This window comes from Calidris pugnax, unplaced genomic scaffold (genome assembly GCF_001431845.1).
Source record: "Calidris pugnax isolate Ruff unplaced genomic scaffold, ASM143184v1 scaffold20, whole genome shotgun sequence".
Taxonomy (NCBI): Eukaryota; Metazoa; Chordata; class Aves; order Charadriiformes; family Scolopacidae; genus Calidris; species Calidris pugnax.
In genome coordinates, this window is record NW_015094510.1 from 21,440,151 (window position 1) to 21,463,749 (window position 23,599).

The following is a 23,599-nucleotide window of genomic DNA, read 5'->3' on the forward strand; positions in this document are numbered from 1 at the left end:
ACAGTACTTGAGGTGGGGCCTCACCAGTGCCAAGAACAGGAGGACAATCACTACCTTTGTCTTGCTCACCATGCTGTTCCTGATGCAGGCCTGTTGACTGCCTTGGCCACCTGGGCATACTGCTGGCTCATGTTCAGCTGGCTGTTGACCAATACCCAAGGTCCTTTTCCTGCTGGGCAGCTCTCCAGCCACTCTTCTTTCCCCAAGCCTGTAGCGCTGCATGGGGTTGTTGTGACCCAAGTGCAGGACCAGGCACTTTGCCTTGTTGAACCACATCCTGTTGGCCTCGGCCAGGATGTCTAGATCCTCTATCCAGCCTGTCTAGACCCCTCTGTAGAGCCTTCCTGCCTTCAAGGAAATCAACACTCCTACCCAACTTGGTGTCATCTGCAAACTTATTGAGGGTACACTCAATCCCCTCATCCAGGGCGTTGATAAAGATATGGGTGCTAAACAGATATGGGTGTTTGATGTTTAATCCCCTCAGGAATAATAATATAAAAATGTAGATATCCATATTTATGTTAAACTTGATTTTATAAATGATTTTTCACCATGGTCTCGAGGCATGATGAAATGTTAATAATGTTGATATACTTCAATGATAATAATTACGATATGGTTGTGAATCAGAAAAAGTCATCTGGGTGTGTAGGTGCAGCTCTTGCCTGTACTTTCATGATAATGTCAGCCCTCCTGTTACTGGAATGTATGTGACTGACAACTTCCAGACTGTGTGAACCACTGACACGGTGCTGCTTGGGGTTTAGCTTTCACAGAGGAAATACATAGGACATCTTTCTCAATAGGCCCTTTCATGGAAAGAGCTAATAAGGAAACAGTGGGATCTGAAGGCAGATCTGCTTGTCGTGTTAATCAGCTGATAACGACAGATAATATTGGTAACACCAGGTGGGAGCTCAGCCCTTTGCAATACATTCGCTGTGCACAGGCCATGGGTTTGGACCTCTGGCTTGAATGCTTGAGCTCTTCTGTACACGCTATATCTTATCAATATTTCTTGCACTACAAATTACTCATCTCACACAGAACTCCAAAAGAAAGTGCTTTAATCTTAATTTATGACAAACAAGAACTGAGAAGTCTTTCTTATTAATACATCAAAGTATTATCTCCAAGGGGAGTTAGTTTCATATTAATGTTCAGTATTTAATAAAAATTCACAGCATGAAGACCACCTCAGATGGGTAGAGATTCTCTGATGTATATCTGATTGCCCACATGTAATTTGAACATCTACAGCACATGAAGGGTATAATCAAAGAATAATTAATATGTTGATAAGGAATTACATTTTGTTCTGCTTATCTGCATAATTCAGAGAGAAAGTTTACGATGACAACATCTATCTTTTGGGGTACTGTTTACATTTTCCCTCGAATTATAACATGAAGCATTCTTCTGCATACCATAGTGCCTTTCATCTGAGGAGCTCCAATTACTGTCTGACCAATTAACTGCAGTACCACACACATGCAAACCACATTGGGTATTGTGGAAAAACTAAGCAAGGCGTTGAAGTCTGAAACTTGACCTCCAGTTTAGGACACTGTGCTTGAAAACCCTGACTTCCAGAGACATTAAATCTCTGTCTTTAATTGGAGTTATGAGGACCCATGAGAGCTGAAACTAATGCTCAGACCGGGCACTACATCCCCTTGGGAGCCCTCTGAATGTCAGGCTGCTCTAGAGACCTTGTGCATCTTGTATGCTGCTTGAGTTCAAGCTGTCTGCAAATCTCCCCTAGCCTTGCAAGAGATGACATTTTCCAAAACCTTGCAAGGACAGAGGGTAGCTTAGCAAGCTGCATGTAGTGGGGTCCATCTGCTGCTTCCAGATTCAAACCAGATCTCAAGGGCAGACTACCAGACAAAACACCTCGCACAATTTACGTGGACTGAAGAAACATACTTTGTGTACAGATAGAAGAATTTACTGCTCCTGTAATTGAGGTACTAGCAATCTAATCAATGAGTTAGTCCAGGTACAAAGATAACAACACTTCTAATTCCAAGTATAAACTTATGGCAAGTTTCCAGCAGTGATGCATATATACTTCCTACTGGCTACACCTCTCCCTGGTGTTATGCTTACCCTTCCTATGACTCTCTGGGTCCTAAAATCAGTGGTGCTAGTCTTCCTCAAGAAGAAAAGGGGTTTAGAGGAATTTACAAGCCTTCATCAGAAATTCTCCATTAGAAGAAGTATGATGTTCCTGGTAGAGATCCCCCCCCCCCTTCACAGTTGGGTTACCTTAGGACTATGTTTACAGATTTCTTCAAATAGTCACAGAATCATACAATGGTTGAGGTAGGAAGGTACCTCTGGAGGTCATCTCATCCAACCCACCTACACAAACAAGGCCACCTACAGCCAGCTGCCTACAGCCATATCCAGGCGGCTTTTGAATACCCCAAGGATGGAGATTTCACCACCTCCCTGACCAGCATGTACCAGTGCTCAGTCACCATCATGGTAAACAAGTGCTTTCTTATGTTCAGATGGAGCCTGCTGTGTTTCAGTATGTGCTCATTGCCTGTCACTGGGCACCACTGAGAACTTCCTGCCTCTGCCCTCTTTGCACCCTCCCTTCAGATATTTATACACATAGGTAAGATTGCCCCAGGCTAAACAGTCTCAGCTTCTCCTCATCTCTCAGATGCTCCAGTCCCTTACTCATCTTCGTAGTCCTGTGCTGGACTAACTCCAATAAATCTGTATCTTCCTTTTACTGGGGAGACCAGAACTGGGGCCAGCACACCAGATGTGGCCTCACCACAGCTGAGAAGAGGGGAAGGATCACCTCCCTTGACCTGCTGGCAACATTTGTCCTCATGCAGTCCAGATGCTGTCTGCCTTCCTTGCCAGAAGGGTACATTGCTGCCTCATGCCCAAGTTGGTGTCCACCAGATCTCCAGGTCCTTTTCTGCAAAACTGTTTTGCAGCCTGGGGGCTGCTCATTTGCTCTTTCGCTCTTCAAAAATAATGATCCAATAGAAGATATATAACATGAATATGTCACACGAATATATAACATGAACATATAACATGAACAGGTACATATAGCTACAATGTTTCAACAACTGCTTATGAATAATATCTATTAGTTATGGAACTATCAATGATACATGGTAAAAATCACTTTATAGCACATCTGGGTCGCAAGTGAGCATACACTTGAAGGTTTTCTAAATACAATCTGAACTCAACATTTCCCTTTTCAATATGATCTCAGCATCTATTTTGGTCTTCAGGCCACTCTTCAGGCCATAATACGTGGAAGTTTAGGTGCCGACTAGATCTCTTAAGTTGGGAACCCAAAGGCAGAGACTCATAAAATGAGAGTCTGTTTTCAAAATTTGGCCCGTAGCAACTCTATGAGTCATCAGAAGTTTTGGAGTAGATCCCAAAGGATGGGATTGTTACCCCGTCTCTACCTATTTGACAAAGTTCCTTCCACATTAAAAATACAATATATTTTATATTTGAGCCCTTAAAGACTCGCATTTTCCGGACCTTTATCCAAACACATTTTTTAGTGGACAGACAGTGCTCATGTATCAAAGCCCTGTTAATTCCCAAGTCAGTGGTGCTCAGCTTTTGAACGGCAGGCCAAATAGGTGGGAAGGGCAGCACGGTGCTGCAGAATGGGTGGGTGTTACTCTGTCCTCCGTGTCTGTGCCGAGCCAAGACTCATGGGGGCTGTCAGAAGGCAAGAAAAGGAATATAAATCCTAATGGGGAAGGGGGAGGATGTAAAGAGAACCAAGCTCTTAATCACTTCTGCCCATTAGCAATACCAGAGTATTTTTCCTAAGACTAAAGGGAGGAGAGTCTGGTGTCCTTGTCAGCTCCTAATATATATATATTATTTGAATTTTATCTATCTCATAAATCCCGTTAGTAGTTTCAGCTGGATAGAGTATTCTCCTTGTTTCTTGTCATAAACTGCTGCAGTGTTCTTTTATGCAGCTGCCACATTTCATCCTAATGCAGCTGCATTTCACCCAGGGATGAAGTGATCCCTATATATAACTTTCGCATCAGTTTTTATAACCATTTAAAGTGCCTCAAGATGAGATGTGGGATGCAAGCTATTGTTTTATTAGTGTCATCACAAAGCGCTGCATTGTACAAATCAATTGTAAGCTAAGAAGAAAAGTGGTTTTGAAATGATACTTGAAGATAGGGAGAGATTTTTGGGTTAGGAGGTATTTAAAATCACGATTCAGGATTTTGAAAGAAAGATGGAAAAAAAAAAAGAAACAAACTAACATTGAGTAAGGTTGTATAGTGGGTAGCAAAAATGTCATGTGGGACAGCGGGTAGCAAAAATGTCAGAGAAATGAATGGCAGAGAGTTAGTTTTAAGTGACTTTGGAGTGGAAGACATGGAAAGAAAAGGAGAAAGGGAAACCAGCAGTAAATAGAAATGATCATGATGATAAGGAGCAAGCAAAGACCTAGAGAGGACGCTCAAAGGAAGACCTGAATCTCTTATTTTTATCACGTGGCTGAGCCATATAACATGGATGTGACTTTTCAGCGTCGGGTGGCACTATTAGAAGTCTTTGTTCTGTTATTAATATTGTGGCTGAGACTTTCAAATGTAAAGAAATCATTGCATTCTCATATTTAGGTACCCGATTGTGCTGAACACCCTGTGCCTCACCAGAGGGAGTTACTTAGAAGTCTACATAACGGGAGAATTCCCTGGGGAACTGATTTTATGCTAAAGACTCTTAGGGAAAGCGATGGCTGTCTGGAAGGGCAACTAATTACTGAGTTGAGAGTCCCTCAGGTTATTTATTACTCCTGAGCTCTTTATGTGTCCCTGTGTCCATGCCTGCTGACTTGCTGTGGTGGCTGCTTCAATGGCCCTTGCAAGTCACCTCTCAGCTTAAAGAGCTTGTGAGGAGTAGCACATTGTGCAAAGGTCTCTCCTACACTGCAAACTGGTGCTATCCCTGTCGTTGAGATGTTATTTGCATATTTGCCTTCATGTTATTAACATGAGTGAAACCATTGTGTTAAATACCTAGGTCTGATGAGATCTAGATGTAAAAAATGTTAATACAGGAACAGTGTTCCCAGACTTGCAAAGTTTCATGCTTGGTGAACCTGCTATAAATTTCAGGCCTACCAGTTTTGCCAGCATCCCATTAATTTAGGAAAGGAATTCAGCATAATCCTTTCACCCAAAGGGGAATTAGGTTCTGAACTCCTTGCTGGAATAACACACCTTTCTTCTTTCTTCTTGGGAAATGCAGCCCTGCTCAAGACAAAAGGCTGACAATAAGTCTCCCATCTGGGCTGTGCAGAATTTGGTTATAGTAGGGGAAAAGCAGTCATCATAGTGATTGAAAGAAACAGTTTATATAGTCCCAGACTATGCCTGAGCAATAGAAATGTCAGTACTCAGAAGAATAAACTGTATAAGGGGTCAGGTAACCAGGAAGAAATAATCTCTTAACACTGCTTTTAGTTTGGTTTCATTTATTCAGTTCTGGAGAATCCTTTTCCAAATCTGTGGTGGTAGCAGTGAGTAGTCAGATAAGACTCCAGCTCAGTATTGAGCCCACTCACCTCCTGATCCCAGTGTCCTTTGGCAATGAATATTATAGATTGCTTTAAAAAAATACTGTATCAGTTCAGATTGCCTTCCTTCTTTTTCATTCCTTCCTTTTCATTAATCTCCCTGTCCTTGTGCTGCAAGGTAGAATGAATAGAAATTCCCAATTTCCTATTTTTGTCTTACCCCTGATTTTGTGCTCTTTTTGTCATAACCCTTCCTTATTCAGCTGCTGGCCAAGGTAAACAGTCCCGATCTTTTCATCTCTCAGCATATGAGATTTTTTCATGTCCATAAATAATCATGCTTCTCAGTTTCAACCTTTCTAAGAAGTCAGAGCATGAATGGCCATCATCTGACTATTATTCACCAAGTGTAAAGAATTACACATAAAGAAACTACTCATGAGCTTGAAAGGATCTTTTTCTATTGACATTTGAATTATAGTCAGCCACAGTAGTTTAAAAGGTTCATATTTTATTGTACTATATTCTGCAAAAGCTTAAGGTCTACTAAAATAGCACTTTGACAGCTTTATTTGTTCCTTGCTTGCAAAACATAACCTTGCCTCTAATACTAATTATATGGCATGATATAAAATAATTCCAATGAAATTCCACTTTTGAAAACCTTATTATCAGGATTTATTGAAGAGTATGCACTATAGTGTAGTAAAATCATACAAATTCATTGTATGCTTATGTTTTATTTTGTTTATGATATATTTGTACTACACATGGTAATTTTACTGGTGCATGGTACAATTACCTTTGTATTATTATTGGAAAAGTCCTACAGAGTGTAAGGGAAAGGGGTAAACTGTTAGACCTCTACCTAAACACATTCCCTCAAATAGAGTTCTCAGGAACTTGCGCTGAATGTCTAGATAACTTCAGAGACACAAATATCCTTAGCACAAAAATTTATGCTATGCTATAAATAAAACTTTAGAATTTTCTCTTTTAAAGAGTTCTGGTGGAATTCAATGCAACATGAATGGTTGCAGAAAACTGTATCTGTCTTTATTAAATTGCATGGGACTTTTTCCTTAGGGAATATGAGAAATTTTGTAATTTTCCATGATCTATACCAACCTGCTTGAGGTAGTGAAGTGAGATGATAATCTAATAGTTAAGGTATTGACCTGCTCCTTGCAAACTATACATGTGAGACTCTGTTTTGCTGTGAATTTCTTGTGTGACCTTGGAAAGTCAGCTCTCATATTTACAAATATTTTCCTGTTCTTTACAATTTAGCACCTTTACCCTATTATAGTCTAATTTCTTAGCTCCAAAGTAGCTTCACAAATGCCATTCAGTGGAAGTCTATCAGCATTTAGTGTTATGTAGTAGCTGAGTGACAATGGAGTGATAGGTTTAGGCATCAGAAATTTGGGCTTTGGTCTGGCTAGACCAGATTTCTGAGGGTATTGGTAACTGGGGAGCGATATAGTCATATTTTTATGGGTGGTTAAAGGATTCAGGCACATAATTCTCCCCAACCATATCTCTAATCTGCTTATGTACTTCCAAAGTGCTTTAAATCTCCATCTGTGGAATAAGAGTTACAAAGATAAGCATCCTAACGATTATGAGATGCAGTGGCAGGAGAGTAATGGCTGCCATTGAAGTATCTCAGACTGGGCTGCAGGAAGAAGCTGAAACACGTTAGAGCTGTTCTCATACAGCTTCAGCCTGAACTGAACTTTCCTACAGATCCCATCTGCCCGTGTGAGTGCTTTTCTGAGAAGACATCAGGGTGGTGACGTGACTTGTGTATGAGGCACAAGGGATGCATCAAGACCAGCGAGGCAAAGCTGAAGGTCTCCCACATGGTGTCTACAGCTGCCTTGAGCATGCCTCGAGTATAAGACATGATCAGTGTTTTCTCCCCAGGAGTACTCTCTGGTTCACCTCTCACACAGGTCCACAGCAACTCCTGAGACTAAAGAGTATTATTAAACTCAGGGTTGAGCTGAGCCTTCGAGCCGAGCCTTCAAGCTGACCCTAAAATGCCAAGTAGATGTTATTCTGGAAGGTGCACTACAAACTCTGTCATCCCAACAGTTTTCCTCCTCTTAAGGGAGAGTAAAACAAGGAGCAAAAACTAATGTGAAGCATAGCACCACACTAACCACCTGCAAAGCCTGCGAGCTGTAACCAAGCTGTTACTCTACTCCCAAACGCCACTTGCAAGAGTGAGACCTCTTCTTCCTAACAGACAGGCTTGGGATGGCCACTGGAGCTCACTGATGCAGCTGCACAGTAAAAAGCGCTCCTTTCCAATGATTTGATTACTCATTTTCTCTAACACTCCCAGATATTTTATTTTAAGTCTAGTAAATTAGATTTAAGGGGTAAGCAACAGAGGGGAAGTTAAAAAGTGAGCATAAACAGTGATTTGTTACAGACAGATGAATAATAAAGGTTATCACATAAAGTTGACATAAACACAATAGATGGGATAATTATGTACCTTATTTATTCTAGTTGCTATTTCTTTCAGAGTTGTGCACAGGGATATCTAAATCTTAAATAAAAAAATACAGTTTAAAAGAAAGGGAGAAACGCCAAAACAGAACATAGAAGAGACAGAGTGGCAGGAAGGCAGAAACAAGGTGAAATGCTGATGTCTAGACAGGAAAGGGAAAGGACTGTAGTATCTAGGTCTTAGCACTGATATCTGTGGACAGTGATAAGTTCCCAAGCTAGAAAATGTACTTGCTTTCATGATTTTCTCTTGATAGAGCAATTTTATCCAAACAGCTTTTTAGACAGGTATCCAGCATTCTTTCATGTGAGGAAGGACTGTCCCAATGGTTTGGTTTTCTTGGGCTCATTAAAATGCAGCTAATGTGGACTAAACGGGACCCTTAGAGGATCTGGGTCAGATCCACCAGCAGACTATTTCTGGTTTGGGAGGTTAGTTTTCTGCCAGCTTAGAGGGTTGAGCTGGATCTCTGACGGGTTGGCCAGGAGCTGGTGTGGCACAAGGGGAAGCAGGAGAAGGAGCCAGCCGGCGTGGAGTAGGCTGGGCAGGATGTCCCCTTTGGTGGCATCTGGCTGTTGGAGTCTTCCTCTGGTGTTGGGCACTGTCAAAGCAGTTTATGAAGAGTCAGAGAAAGTGTTGGGAGAGCAAGAAAGACTGCAAGAAAGCATCTCCATTTCAGCCCCAGAACAGCCAGAGCACGCATATGGTCTGCGGGAGACAAGCTCAAAACTGCTTCACATTAGAGATGGACTCAAAGCCAAGTCCCAGCTGTGCTCTGAACATCTGTCATGTTTCCTGGGTGAACCTCTCCTCCTTACTTCGCTTTACTTACATCCTAAACAAATTTAAAAAAAAGCAGAGATTTGCACTTCAATCTCTACTGTGCGATATGTGCTTTGGGCATCTGTGTCTCTGATAAACATTTAATTTAATACACAGTGGGAGTACTGTAGGAGGAAAGATTAAGACACAAACCCATAGGGGAGAAAAAAAAAAAAGTTGGCTTAGCTGATCAAAGAAGTGTGTGACAAGGTTTTAAGTCCCTGCTTGCATATCAGCACCGAAAGGTTTTGTTGACACAGGGGCAACTTCTGGAGGGCCTCTGGAGTGAAACATGAGAAAGGTCAGCCGCAACGTCTGTGTGCAGGAGACTTTGGACATACTTCCAGGGAAGAGCTGGTAGATGAGGGGGACATGGAGGCCATGAGGAGATCATCACCCTGAGCTCCCCAGAAATGTGGCTGGAGGGCCTTTGTGTGTATGGATTTCAGTTATAACTTGCTACTAGCAGTAAAGTGAAATGGAAAAGAGAAATTTGTTTCCTGTGAAGCTTCAGTTAAAAACTGATAAAAAAACCCTGAGAATTCATCTACTCTGAGACATGCTGATGCTTGTCAATATTTTTGACTGAATTATTATCTAGCCTTAATAATTAACGATTGACATTAACTGCTGCCCAAACAATTGGAAAGCAATAGGTAAATTATCCCTGACTTTTTTTCCATCAGGAGAGCAGGGCAGTAGTGCATATGGAAAAACCTACCATCAGGTGCGCTGGGGTGAGCAGCCTTTTGGTCACACCAAGATGCTGTTTGTGGGTCAGTGGTGGCTCATGTGCTTCTGAGAGGAGCTATGGCTCCTGAGAGCCTTGAGCTCAAAACTACAAGCCACATCCTCTCTAAAATCACTCTTCTCGGCATGATAGCCCTTCTCTGTGCTGTTGACAAGCTGCCTTGGTGCTACCTGTGAACACATGTAGTTTTCCCAGTACTTTAGGGTTGCACCAAGACAGTGGAGCTGCTGCAGGCTAGTTGAGATCCCTGGGTTAGCCTGGACATGGGAACAGAACTGGACCAATACTGCCAAAAGTATTTCTGCAACCCTTCACTGACAGCTTCAGCAATATCTGTTTGGTGCTGTATTCATCCCTTCTCAAAGAAGTCTTCACTGATTTTTAACTAGCAAGTAACAAAAAAGCAAATATTAGAATATATGCACAGAAAGAGAAGGTTAAACTATCTCAAATGATGTTTTAAGCATTCCAATATCCAGTAATGAAAGCATCTGTAGTGCATTCTGAACTGTAACATGGGTTACATGCCCAGAGTGAGATAATAGAAATCACCTTTGGTGTCTGCTGAGGAGTACATCCTTGGCTGTGCCTTTTCACCCAAACTGCAGGAGGGGCCAAGAGGGGAACGGCTGGAACAGGTGCCTTTAGCCAGTGGAAATACACTCCTACGAGCAAAGTAATATTTTTGTCTGGGCCAGCAGCACATTATACTTTTCCCTCCTGCTGTCCTCTGAATAAAGCCAAAAAGGAAAGAGAGATAAGGGAGGGAACTGGACACTGATGCATGTCCAAGACCCAGTATCCTGGAAGCTGACTTAGCAAATCTTATTTGAGGGGAAATCAATTTGTTTGAGATCATCCTTTAGAAAATGAAAATACTTCCAATAGATTTCTTCATGGAGGAGACATAGGCAAAGATTTGAAATCAGTAGTTAATCCATCAATCATTTTTGGCTGGTTGCAGTGTGTTACAGTCTCAAAAAACCCAACAGCCAACCAACCCAACAGTGGGTGAGATTTACTTCCTTGCTTATCCCCTGCAATTACCCATTGCAACCTGAGATTTTTCAGATCTCACATGGGCTGCAGGAAGATTCCTCAGCAAGCTCCTCTGAACAGTCAACTGCAAAAAACATTGAAATATGATAAGCATATAAGAGCATTAAATGGTAGCATTGTCCGTCACCCACAGCCTCTGTTAGTTGTGCTTCCAGGACAGATGAAGCTAGAATGTACATACAGCTGTTCTGAGTTGTAAAATACATCTTGAAATGGGATAGATTCATCTGTGTTCCATGAGATTGAATTAAGCAAAAGGAAAAAAAAAGTATAAAGACTTGTCTTTTTTCCAAGCATTTAATAAAAATATTCAGCCTCACTGGAACATAATAAAGATGTGCTTTCAGCACACAGATGTGCAGTAGTGAGAGCCACGTTTTATGTAAGCTGCTCATTCTTTTGTGCAGTGTTAGGAACTGAATGTACTTTCATACTCCTTTTTTTGGCCTTGACATGAACTAATGTCAAAGCAAATGAAGACCTGGTGGTAAATCCTTTTCAGCACTGCTAATGATTGCAGCCGTTGCAGAGCTGTTACTGGCTGTCTGGTCGTCTTTGGGAAATTGGGCTTTTGATATATAGACCTTCTATTCTGAATTTTGATTTCTGCAACAAATTTTGCTGGCACGGCTCAGTGTTTAGAGGAGCAGAAAGGTGTATGGGTCACTTACTGCAGAGTATATTCAAAGCAGATTTTACAGTGAGCTTCAGTGGATAAAGTGGCTGCGGGTATAATGAGTGATTTGAACAGAATTACATGGGGAAAAAATTCACGCCAGCATCCCCTATCTATAAAAATGCATTTTAGTAGAACAGATTTACAGAAACAGATTTACAACTTAATATTTTTTTTTGTATGCATAAGAGCAACTGAGCCTGATTTTCTTTTCCCATTTCCATTGCTTGTTTTATATTTAGGGTTTTGTATTATGGCTGCCTACATTTACAACAACAAACATGCCAAAACTCTTGACTGGTTCATTCAGGTTGAATAATAAGTAAAATAAAATGTCTGCTTTCTTCAACACCTGCACACTCCATCCCTTAGCATTTTGCAAATGTAAGAGGTGTGGATACGTGTTTTGACTTTGATCTTGTAAACCAAAACTGTTCAAGTGGTAGATCCTGATCTAGATCTGGGCAGCAAGGAGATGTTGCCCAGGTTTTCCCAGAAACCCACATTTGTCTGGTTGAACCTCTATTTTCAGTTGTTCCTCCAGTTGCTCTGGGAGCAGCTGCACATGCAGGCAGTGCGGGTGCTGGGCAAAGCAGGACCTGGCACACTGCTTTCCATAAAATGAGCCCATGGAGCTTGGTAAAAATCGAGGTACCATACTGTCAACATGCATCGGTCATCTCAGAAGTTGGGTGCATAACCACATGTGTGACTGCTGGAGCGCACAGTCTGTTTCACTGGAGACACTTCAAAATTTATCGTCTGTTTTGTGGAGCTGACATTTATTTACTGCTGCTTTAGTAATTGCATAGAGTCAATCTGTCTCTCCCTTGGAAAAAAGCTTTAGTTCTTACGTAGTCCCCCTCTTGAACATGATTTTCTTCCATTCCTTCATGGTCACCTCTCCCTACTGTCACCCCCAAAATAAAGAGGTACTATTCCCTCGTCCAGCTGATGATTCCGCCACCTCTTCCATGGGGGTAGGATATACTTTACCCAATTAAAGCTGTTTGAAAGGGGAAACCTAGTCCAGCATCAGCTGTGTCCATACCTCTAAATAGTGGAGAGGCAGTGACAAGCTGACACAGACTGATTCCTCTCCTCACTGCTTAGTACTAGCTTTCTCAAGAAAAGATTTATCTTGATAGATAATTGAAACACTCCAAAACAAGCTTGGAAGTGGATTAAAATTAAAGAGTGAGCAGTCCGGGGTCCAGTGCTTGAAGCTGCTGCCTGTATCTATTTTATTTAACTGCACAGACATACCTGTAGCTATTTATCATCCCTCTGTTAGCAGCCACAAGAGAAAAGCATTGTCAGTAGTTGATTTATCCCACCTATTTTAGACACTATTTTAAGGTAAAATGAATCACCCTTTGGAATTAATTGTCTCTCTATTGACTGTGGAGAGAGTCTACATAATGGAGTTCAAATGGCTAAAGGTAGGAAGGTGCATCCCACCTGTGCAAATGTCCCGTCAGTAACATGAGACCTGCATTGGCATTTTCCTGGCAGAGCTTTCAGTGGCTTTCACATGGGATTTTTCTCCACAAGAAGTGTCAGAACAGGAGAAAACCCAGTGCATATTGCCTGTCACCCCATTTCCACACTTGGTCTTCACATCTCCCCAGCAACTTACCCTTAGGGGAAGGTAGGACATGAGGACCAAAACCTGGATGAGCAACTTCTCCTGCTGCATGGATATGATTCATACTTCATCCCCATCAAACCGTAGGATCCTGTGGAAGCGGGTGGATTTATTCAAGGGGCTCTATTTTATTTTCTGATGATCTAAAATATACTTCAGATAGATGATAGCACTTTTAAGCAACAAACAGCAGCAAGCATAAGACCAAGTCTCTGCTATTTCCTTATAATTAAAAAAAGTTCTAATGCAATGTAACAAAGTGTGATTTTTTTTTCTCTTTTTGTTTAGAAATTGAAGCAAAGGAAGCGTGTGACTGGTTACGTGCAGCTGGATTTCCCCAATATGCTCAGTTCTATGAGAGTAAGTAGGTTTTTCTCCTCTTTGTGCAGTACTGAAAGTGCACTGGGCCCTTGCCAGGAGAGCTTGCCGTCGGCCAACTCTACATTTGACTGAGTTATGGCCATGGCTGGCTGTTTCACAAAGCCTCAGCTGCTGGAGTCATACCAGTGCCTAAAGAAAAGTAAGGTTTTTGCCCTTATAGCCATGGGAAGGGAAAAAAAAGAGGGACGTATTTTGTGTAAATCTCAAAGGTTAACAAAAACAAATAATAATAAATAAAAAAAAAACAAATACAAAAAACCCAAAATAATAGGTCTCCTTTTTTTTAACTTCCTGGACTATGTCAAAAATAAGATTGAAAGCACTGAAAGTCACTGAAAAAATTTACTCTTACTGAAAATAAGATTGAAAACTCTGCAAAGTTACCAAAGGTGGAAAATCTGAGCTGTATTTTACAATTGCAAAGCAAGAAAAGCCAGTATTTCGATGTTAACTCAAAGCAAATGGCCATGTCCCCTTCCTAGCTATAAAGTTCCTGCCCAGGGCAGCAGTGTCCCCGAGGGCAGGGCGAGTGGTTGCACGGCTGCTGCGTTCAGGAGCAGTTTGAGAACTGAGGCTGGGCTTTTCCTGCTCTCCATAGCTCAGTGAGAGAAACTGTGGCTGATCCTCATTTTTCCCAAACTGCATATTCTCTCTGCCAAAGACAGAGCCAGCTCAGGTCCACTCGGGCTTATTAGCCGAAGTGCAGCTCTGCCAAATGTGGCTGGATGCCTTCCAGGGTCAGGTTGGGTCTGGAGGCAGCACGGCTCCACACATGGAGCGATGGCCAAGAAACCTTGTGGGTCAGAGCCAGCTCCGCTGAGAGCCGGCTCGGACACCATCCATCCCCACACGTGGGATGGGTGAGGACACCTCTACAGCTTCTGATGGCCAGCTGAGGTCCCTGAAGGCTCAGGTGCTGGCTCCTGACAGACCACTCAGGTCTTAGGTACTGGGAGCACCATACAGAGATGCTCAAATGGCTCCCCAGGAGCCAGTCAGTCTGTCAAACCCAGCAAGGAACTAAGACTAATAAGCCTGCCAAGGCTGACATAGATGTGTGTCTATCACAGTCTCTGGATGCCCAGTAGCACTTTTGTGTCTGCCTGGCAATCAGAGTATCTCAGATACTGACTCTTCCATGGAAAGGAGAGCCCGCTGCCTGCCCAACTCAAAGGGATGTTCCCTCCAAAACACAACCTGTGCTGGGCTCCCACAGTTCCCATAAAGTCAATATGCACTCTAGACAATCTGCGTCTCGGAAAACAAGGTCCTTTTTATGGGCATCTATTATGTCAGTGTTAAGCACTAGTGTCTGAGACTGCTGGCTGTAGTTCCTGCATCCTGCTGTCCTGCTGGGGTGCCTGAGCATGGCAGAGCAGCCTGGAGAGCAGCCACAGCACTGGAACCCGTCCCACTGTTATGGATCCCACTAATGTGTTGCAGCCATGTCACTTTTCATTACAAATGTCAGCTTCCAGCACACTCGTCTGGCTTTTTTAGTTAATATTGGGAGTTATAATTCAGCTTATTTTTTTGTCTCTGTTGTTACGCTAGTAACCCTTTGTCTGAAATGGTTGTTATTGGGAGTTGTGTTAAAAGCAAGAAGCACAGAACATTTCTATTTCATGGGAAAAGTCTGTCTAGCAAATAATTCATTAAGTCACTGTAATGGGAATGGAGAACCTTGTTGCTCATGTGGATAAAGAAAGTGTGTTGGTAATTCTCTGATCTCATTCATCTGTGCTAGGCACTAGAAAGAACAGCTAGCAGTTGAGTATTTTATTAAAGTCAAAATGAAATGATCTTGCTGTCTCTTTGGTGCACAGGACATTCAACTATACTTTTAACAGAAAAAAAATAATAAAGTAACTGAAACGGGAACCAGAGTGAAACTGGTGATACTAGATTTCTGTGAGCAAGCACATGCAAAGCATTTTAGGTGTAGACAATGTGTTTTCATTTGAATAGCAAGCAGTCATTTTAATATTGTGTCTCCTTTTATAGACTACCAGTTTCCCATTGACATTGCTGCAGTAAAGAAAGATCATGATTTTCTTGACAAGGACCTTGTAGAACCTCTTTGCAGGTAAATAACACCTAAAGTTTCTTTTCTGATAATTTAAAAACATGAGCTGATTTGTTACTGTTAGATTAGCAGCAGAAGCAGCAGCATAAATGTTTGCTTCTCCACATGAATTAAGCAATGATATCTAGGATGCCATTCTGAATTCATTTTTTTTATGGAAAATCCTGGAGTAGGACTCACTACACTCATAGAAAACATCACATGATTTGAGAAGACCCAAATCCAATGGATTTGAAACACCTGCCTTTTAAGAAAGCACTAGCAGTAGTACAAGCATACCCTGAATAAATGAAGGAATCATGTTTGGGTTGCACATGAATAGCTCTTATGTCCAAGCACAGCAGAAAAGATGAAACTTCATTGGACAGAATTCAGCAAGTACTTTCTCTGGCAGCAGGCGTGGTTTTCATGCTGCCCTGATTCCCTTGGTACTCTCCTTTTGGCACCAGTAACAGAAGTGGGACCAGAACACCACAGTACTACAACTGCTACAACTAATGACTGGTTTGCTCCTCCCCAAGGGCTCGTGTTTGCTGTTTATCTAGCTTTTTATACTCTGCCTGGGATGAATGTACCGTATTGCATTGCTCAAGCACTGTCCCCCAGGACTCAAGAAGCAGCAATTCTGTGGCAGTTTTGCAAAACCACATTGCAGAGGCATTGTTCCCCTCATCTTTCTCCTGTGCTCAGCTCAAGCTGGGTTCTGCTCCTCTCCTCTTCAGCAAGGACAAAGGAGCATCTGGCCCCTAACCAAGTAGGCTTTATTACATGTTATGGAAACTTTCACAACACCAACATCAAGATAATTGGACAAAACTCTATTTCCCCTTCTGCAACTGTGGCTAAAGTCATCCGAGAATGTATGCTGTTCCACTGTACATCATACTGTGCATTGCAGGGATTAATGAGTCTGTGGTGGAGGACCACAGAGAGGTTTTCTGAGAATCATAGAAGACAGGGCTGGAAGAGAGTTCATCTAGTCCATCTCTCCATACACTCCTTCCTGGAGAATCCAGGTTATTCCTGGGCATAGCTGTCAGAGTACTCTCCCAAAACTCCCTTGCTGCAAGTCAGACCTATTGTTTCTCATTTTGTCTATTATAGTCATGGGGAACAGAATATTCTCTTTCTCTGTGTAGTAAAAATCAGTGGGAAAGACTTGGATCCTTCAGTGATTCCTCTCAAGGATGCCAGGGAGCAGAATAACTGCAGACATGATCCACTGCACAGCTTGGTGGGAGGGATTGCTATGCCCATGCTTAAGAAACCTTCTTCCTACATGTGGGTGCTTCCCCTTGCTTCAGTCTTGCACAGTGGAAGACATACTTTGCTGTCGTTCAGGAACTGGAAAGTGGTAGTGGTAGGAGGTTGAGATCTCTTCCCCTCTGCTCACTCCTGCCCAGTTGAAAGACCATCCAAAAATGCTAGTATGATGTCCGTCCCTGTCCCTTTATCATGAGAGCAAACAGTGAGGTGTAGTCATTGCATAGCTCTGTGACTTTCTCTGGTCTGTCTTCTCTGAAGTAATTAGCAATGTTAGTACTTCAATTATGGTCACCAGGCATCCAAAACCTGCAGAACTAAATGGGAACAGCTCCCCTCTTGTTCCTCCAGCCTCTCTGTAGACTCCCAGAAAGACTTACAACAATGACAGTAGATTGATATATTTATGCAGATTTCTTTGTGAGCTGAACAGCTAGAGATTGGGTTTTTTTTTATCTCTTTTATTAAAGGATGAGGTTTTGGAAAATAAACTAGCAGCTGGAGAGGTGCACTTATGTGACATAATACATTATATTAGCCTAAATCAAGTGATACTGCTGAGACCTGTAGTACGTTGGATCTTTCCAAACTATTTTATTCAAAGACAAAGGTGCTTATGACTGTCTAGTAAATTTTCCTGCAATGATTTTATTCAGAAAACACCACCTGTTAACTTGAATTTTTGTTGGGAGTTTTTAAAAAGTTTAGATGTAAAAAAAGAATTAACACTTCATATACTATCCAGGTAGAGATACAAGTATTATGTACAGGTTGTGTTTTCAGATTGCAGACATTTGATTTGCTGTAAGTCAGCAGGTCCAAACTTTTGTCTGAGAGAGACCCATAAATAGCGATTGTGCCAAATGTCAAGATTCAGGTTCATCAGAAACAGTAAGCAGTGCCAGCTGCTGCCCCCAGTACCAGCTTTGTTGCTGTAGTAACTATCAAACCAACATCTTCCAAGTTTTCCAGTGCACTGGAAATCCTCACAGCCCAGCTGACCACTGCGGCTGGTTTTCTACCCTTGCTTTCCTCTGTGGTGATGCTACTACAAGGTGCATGCCAGTACATCATACGAGAGCCACAGGCTGTGATGTGCTTTTATGAAATAAAAAGTGAAAAAAAGGCTGGTTATTTTTTCTGTATGGACCGATTCCCAGGTTGGGAGCCAAACTTCCATTCTTCAAACACCCAAAAGTGCTCTTGAAGCCGTGCATGACCAAGCCTTCACACTGAGTAATAGTGCGTTCAGCCCATATTACTGAACAAAATGGGGTTTTCATTTTTATTTGGAGGGTAATTTTAAAGCTGGAATGCCAGAGTGGATAATCAGTTTGAGCAGAGTTTTAGCTCTGAATGGTAATGGTTCTAGCATAAACAGTGAATTTCTCTGCTCTCGTGGATTGAAATCAGCCTCTTAACCTCATTTTACAATCAGTCTTCTTATGGCATTGCAGTACACAAGACAACATGAGGTACAACTGCAGAGGAACTTTTGTTAAGGCAGCTGGTAGTATTTTAGTCAGAAAGCCCAAGACTCCCTGTTGTAAAGGATTTCAGTGACCTTTTGGAGATATTCTAACACTCCTGCTGTTTATAATATCATTTGAAAATTTGGCAGAGTAAAGACCAAATTTGAGGCCTTTGGGTTAGAGGCGTATCTATCAAGAGATTCCACTCAGATTTTATTGAGTAACGAACAATAGAAAATTGCTATGCAATCTGCAGGCGAACGCTGTCAGCCTGCCAAAATAATAATTGGGCATGAAAATTTTATAGTTGGATCTCTGTGTCGTTACCAAAATAGCAGCAACCAACTCTGCTCTGGGAACTTTTGTGGCTGCTGTGATAAGAGGGTGAGAAGGAAAAGCTGAGCCATGTTGTACTTTCTGTATTCACGTAAATACAGTGACTAAGATCATAAAGAACAAGGATGTAACGATCTGATACATAGGTCCTAAATCAAGCTCTTAAAATTTGAACTGTGCCAAGCAGCCAGCAGTCTCTTTTTTCCATAGCTAGTATCTCTTAGATAGCTTGTAAATAATCTGAAGGTCACTGTACATGGGACATCCAGCTATTAGAGTTTTGAAGTGATTGTATCATGAGTTCTGTCTGCTGAGTTACATTGCTCTAGGTGCCGTTAGGAGAGAAGACCAGCTCTCCACGTGCCATACGGAAAGTCCTGCTTTGAAGTCAGTAGAGCAGCTTCTGCTGATGTCAGGGAGAGCTGATCCAGCTTGTGGGGGTGTGTAGCCTGTAAGGTAACTCACTCAGTTGCAGCCTTGACCAAAAAGTGATAGGACTGGAAAATAGTATATTCTCTTCATGTACAAAACTGGTGGAGCAGGGACATGCCAGTGCCAGCTTCACACACCAGCCCTGCTGGTACTAGGAGGAGCTTTGTTCAGCCTTCAGACCTCAGCAGAGAGCAGCATGAGGAGCTGAATGGCCTCTTCCCAAATTCCACAGGACCAGAAGATAGCCAGCTAGAGATAAGTGTATGCAGCACCTAAACTTGGCTAGGAATAATGATAAAACAAATAAATAGGGTCATCATTTCCCTTGGTCAGGAATTTACAGAACCATACAATGTGTTTGCCTCGTCCTCTTACAGTCTATAATCCATAAGAGGACATTTGCAGATCTGCATAGCTTGGAGATGCTGTGCCATTCACACTAACCCTCCCCATGGTACCTCCTCCAGCAGAACCAGTTGGTGCCCCTGGCTGCGTTCCCCACCACCTGCTTGGAAGCAGCTGCAGAACAGGTCCAGGGGAACGCATGGAGCTCCGTGTTGCTTTAAAGTTTTTTCCCATTTTCTGGATGGCTCTTCAAACAGGACAACAGGTCACCCATGAGGCTATTCAGCTAATCAGACCCTGCGTTGCTACAAGCTTGCATTTATTTATAAACACTGCTTAGTGCTGTACAGGATGCTAAAGTCAGAGATTTCCTGCTTCTGAAAAGCTTCCATCATAAGGGTTATTAAATACAGCACTGGGGTTGGGATTCAGAGCCTTAAATACGCATGTCTAATGCCATCTCAGATCTCCTAAAATAATCTCAAACTTCTGCATGGGCTGGCTCGCCCAAGAGCACCTGCAGCAGCTGAAGGGCCAGGCTTGGTACTCTAGGGGATCTACAATACCACCAGACATCTCTGTTTCGGCACATCAATCACTTTGCTGGTGTTGAAGAATTGTATCAAAGGACATTTGTAACACAGAGATGATGTTCCACCATAGACATAAGTGTTAAACCATAGAGGTAGTGTTTACCTGTGATGGCCTGGAGAAGAAATAAAATTAAAATCAGTGAAGCCCTTGCTGTAGTAAATGTTTTGCAGGCTTCCCCTGAACACTGCAGAGCTTTTCAGACAAGCACTCAAATGCATCCGAGATGATTTGGTTTTTATACAGCCACTTCTCTTGCGTGTATTTAATGTGTTTTTTCCTGCCTTTTCTGAAGTCCAGATTTTGTGTTTTGTTAACATTACAAACAGGCAGTCTTCTCCCATGTTTTTAAGCAGTGATGGGAAAATGTAGCACTCCTCTCACTTTTACTGGGACATAAGTGACAGCGTTTTGTTGCCAGATACTTTTATTTTTGGTTTTTTGAAAGATTTGTTGAGTACTTGGCTGTCAGTCATCTAATGACTTTAAGCAGATGAGAAAAGCTTTCTGCCACTGCTGGCACATCAGCAAGGCATAAGAAGTTGAAACAGACTGGCTTTGATTGGAGTTGTTAGTACCAGGCAAGCTCACAAATATCATCATTAGTTCTCTAATTTCACTGGCAAATCTTTCCACAGCACTGGAAGAGCCCCAGAAAGCATGCTGATGTTTTGTAGATGGGTGAATTTAAAACCTGAGGTCGAGCACCTGGCACCCAGTAAAAAGTAGTTTTGTTTCTGATGAAATGAGTTCTTCATAGCAAAGCCAGGTTAGAAAGCAGTCAGGACAATGATGTGGCTTCCCAAGCTTCCAGTTTAAGTAACGATACTCACGTTTATAGAGCTGACCTCGCAGTTCTCTGCTGAAACGATCTTGCTCTCAAATGCCGTTAGCGGGAAGAAGATGGCTTTGGATGGTCTTAGTTGGTTTCACCGTGTGCTTTGTGCACCTTTCTGTGCTGAGGAAGCAGCCCTTTTCAATAGAAATATCACGGCACTTTCTGCTGTTGGCTGGGCACATCCACAAGCACCTGGATGCAAACAGGGCAAAGGGCTGTTGCTTCCTCGCTTCCTGCTCCCAAAATGCTGGTTTGCTTCTCAGTTTTTAGAAGGCAAATGGCACCATAGTGAACGGATGGAGCCCTGTTCCCTGTGCAGGGTCTCCAAGCTGAGCCCCCAGTTCACCTCTCAGAGGAAGGTTGAGTTGGAGTCCTTTGAAAATATGTCTGTTCCTCTGTATATTTGGATTCAGTATCAACATGCAATTTTAAATGTTTTACATTCAAAAGAAGTGCTGAACATTATTCATCCCCAGGGTCTCAAGAAAATGCTACTTTGGGTTGAGAAATACCATGTTTGGGCAAAAGATGAGCTTTGCAATAATAGATTTAATTCCTGAGGAGGAGGGTTTGTGGGAAGCAGGCTGAAGATATAGCTACAGAGCCACAAAGCCTGAAATTTATTACAAGAATGTTTCCTATCATGCATGCAGGGTGTGCTTCTGCATGCATTACACTCACATTAATATGGTGAGCACAGGACTCTTCTGATATGGCATAACAGGTTTATTGGCTTGAGTTAGGGAGGAGTATTTTATCTACATATGAGCAGGTGATATTTTGCAAGGGAATTTTTTTTAAGGAAGATCCACAGTTGATGGGCTGGTCCTTCATTAGCAGTGGCAATTTGAGAGGATTTCTAATATTAGAAGTCCCGGGGAGGAATATGTTAATGTCATAATGTTCTTATGCTATGTGAGAGATTACATTATTGATGTGATACTTTTTTTTTCATGAGTCCTTGTAACTTATCACATACATTTCAAATGTTATCAGTTCTGAAGGTTTGCAGCCTCTTCCTGAGACCCAGAAGCAACAGGGGCAGCTCTTGCTGCAAAGGCTCAGGAGATGCAGGCAGCCTGCAGAAGAGTGTTGCAGGCACACAGCTCTCACTCTGCCTCTCTTTATTTTGAAATTCAGCCCTAAATCTGGAAAATGTTCAAAGTCAACTGTATTTAACTCTGAGCCTCTGCTTGCAGGAGATGGATAGTTTCATGGATCAGGACCTTTAAGTATAAATAAAAGCTAATCAATTATGATTAGCATGGTAGGTTCTCTATTGAAAGAGCATGGTTTTTCATCCTCTTACTGCACATGGGCACATGCACATTGACTTTCCATCTTTATCTGATTGTCATTTCAACCCACTGTCGTCATGGGGTAGCCTTGGGTTTGAGGAGCAGAAGCCTTGCAGAGTCCCTGAAAACATGATTACAAACACAGTCAAAAATAACTAGAAGTATTTTTTCAAATATATTAGATTTTTTACACGCTGGGTGTGTTAACCCACTGTAAGATCCACAAGTATTGGAAAGGAATGATTGACTGTGGAGGACCGTTTAACTAACTGCTACAAAGGTCTTCTTTATGTCAGTTTTTTAAAGGAGGTGCTAACTGCCTTAAATGAGGAACTGCATTTTTTTCTTTTGTCTTTCACCAATGCTTTGAAATCCCCATTTTAGCCCAATTATGTTACGGTCCTGCAGAAGGCAACTTACCTCCTTCTTCTCTTGTCATTTCCCCGGCATCAGAGGTGTTTGTTTATACCCAGTTCCTTTGCTATGTACTTAAATGTCTATGAATTAAAAAGCAATGTATAAAACCTAGCTATCAAGTAATGGGAAGCTAAGATTCCCTTTTAACACAGTGGTCTCGTAGCCTGGAATAATACGGCCAGTATCGTTTCTGAAGCCTGTTGTATGCAGTTGGCACCCTACAGGCAGATAAGAGAAAAGCTTTTGAACTTATGAAAAGTCATGCCCTTTAATCAGAGACTGCTAATCTACTGAATTTGCTTTGCCTTGTAGACGACTGAACACACTGAACAAGTGCGCCTCAATGAAACTCGATGTGAACTTCCAAAGAAAAAAGGTAAGGAAACTTCATGAAGTGTGCTGGCTTTGCCCTGGCTTTTGTGATAAGACCTCCCCTATTTAGCCTTTAAGTCAGGTCTTTAAAGTAAGTTAAGTGTATTTGGCTTTGAACATGTGTGTCAGCATAATCTGGACACATGATAATGTGAGTTACTGAATCTTGAAATTATAAATAAAATAAAAAAAACCCTCTGACTAACACAGCAGGAACAATACTACGTGTGTTAAAAGAGCACATGCAGTTCTTAAAACTTTGCGTATGTGCAAATATACGGGTGAAAACAGTGCGGTTTCGTTACGCTGGCTTGTTTGCCAATGCCATGTGAGTACACAATGGAAAATCCTGCTTGCAAAAAGTGGAAGCTGCTTAGACGAAAACAATAGCTTTTCTTTATTTCTTGTACTGACTTATTCCCAGTTAAGACCATGGAAATAAACTCTGTCATTCTTACAAGCTCCTGTGTAACATGGGAACTACTTGAGCTTAAAGGGTTTCGGTGAGGAATGCAGAAACTGCCTATTGATTTTGAGTTTTGTAACATGTCCAGTGTTAACTGTTGAACGTTTGATTTTCTGGTCACAAATTCCCCCGAGCCCTTCAGTGCTGTACAGTGGTAAATGTGGATTCTGAGAAATCTTGGTGTCTGTTTTTCCTTCCGTAGAGCGTCTAATGCTTTTTAAAAGCTACTTCCTAGAGTTGCATTTTTGGTGTCTTTGCAGATTCA

At 42.0% G+C, this 23,599-nt stretch overlaps 1 protein-coding gene across 5 annotated transcripts in view; it reads left to right on the forward strand.

Annotated features, from left to right (window-relative positions):
* The window catches only part of STARD13 (StAR related lipid transfer domain containing 13), a 314,786-nt gene that overhangs the window by 263,547 nt on the left and 27,640 nt on the right, over positions 1-23,599 (forward strand). For 4 of the 5 annotated variants that reach the window (XM_014965999.1, XM_014965998.1, XM_014966001.1 and 1 more), the window contains 3 exons: positions 13,326-13,397; positions 15,423-15,504; positions 22,809-22,872. In XM_014965999.1, coding sequence (XP_014821485.1) covers positions 13,326-13,397; positions 15,423-15,504; positions 22,809-22,872 — 218 coding nt within the window. Of the gene's footprint in view, positions 1-8,274; positions 8,283-13,325; positions 13,398-15,422; positions 15,505-22,808; positions 22,873-23,599 lie in introns of those variants that run through there. The other variant, XM_014966003.1, reaches the window with a different exon arrangement.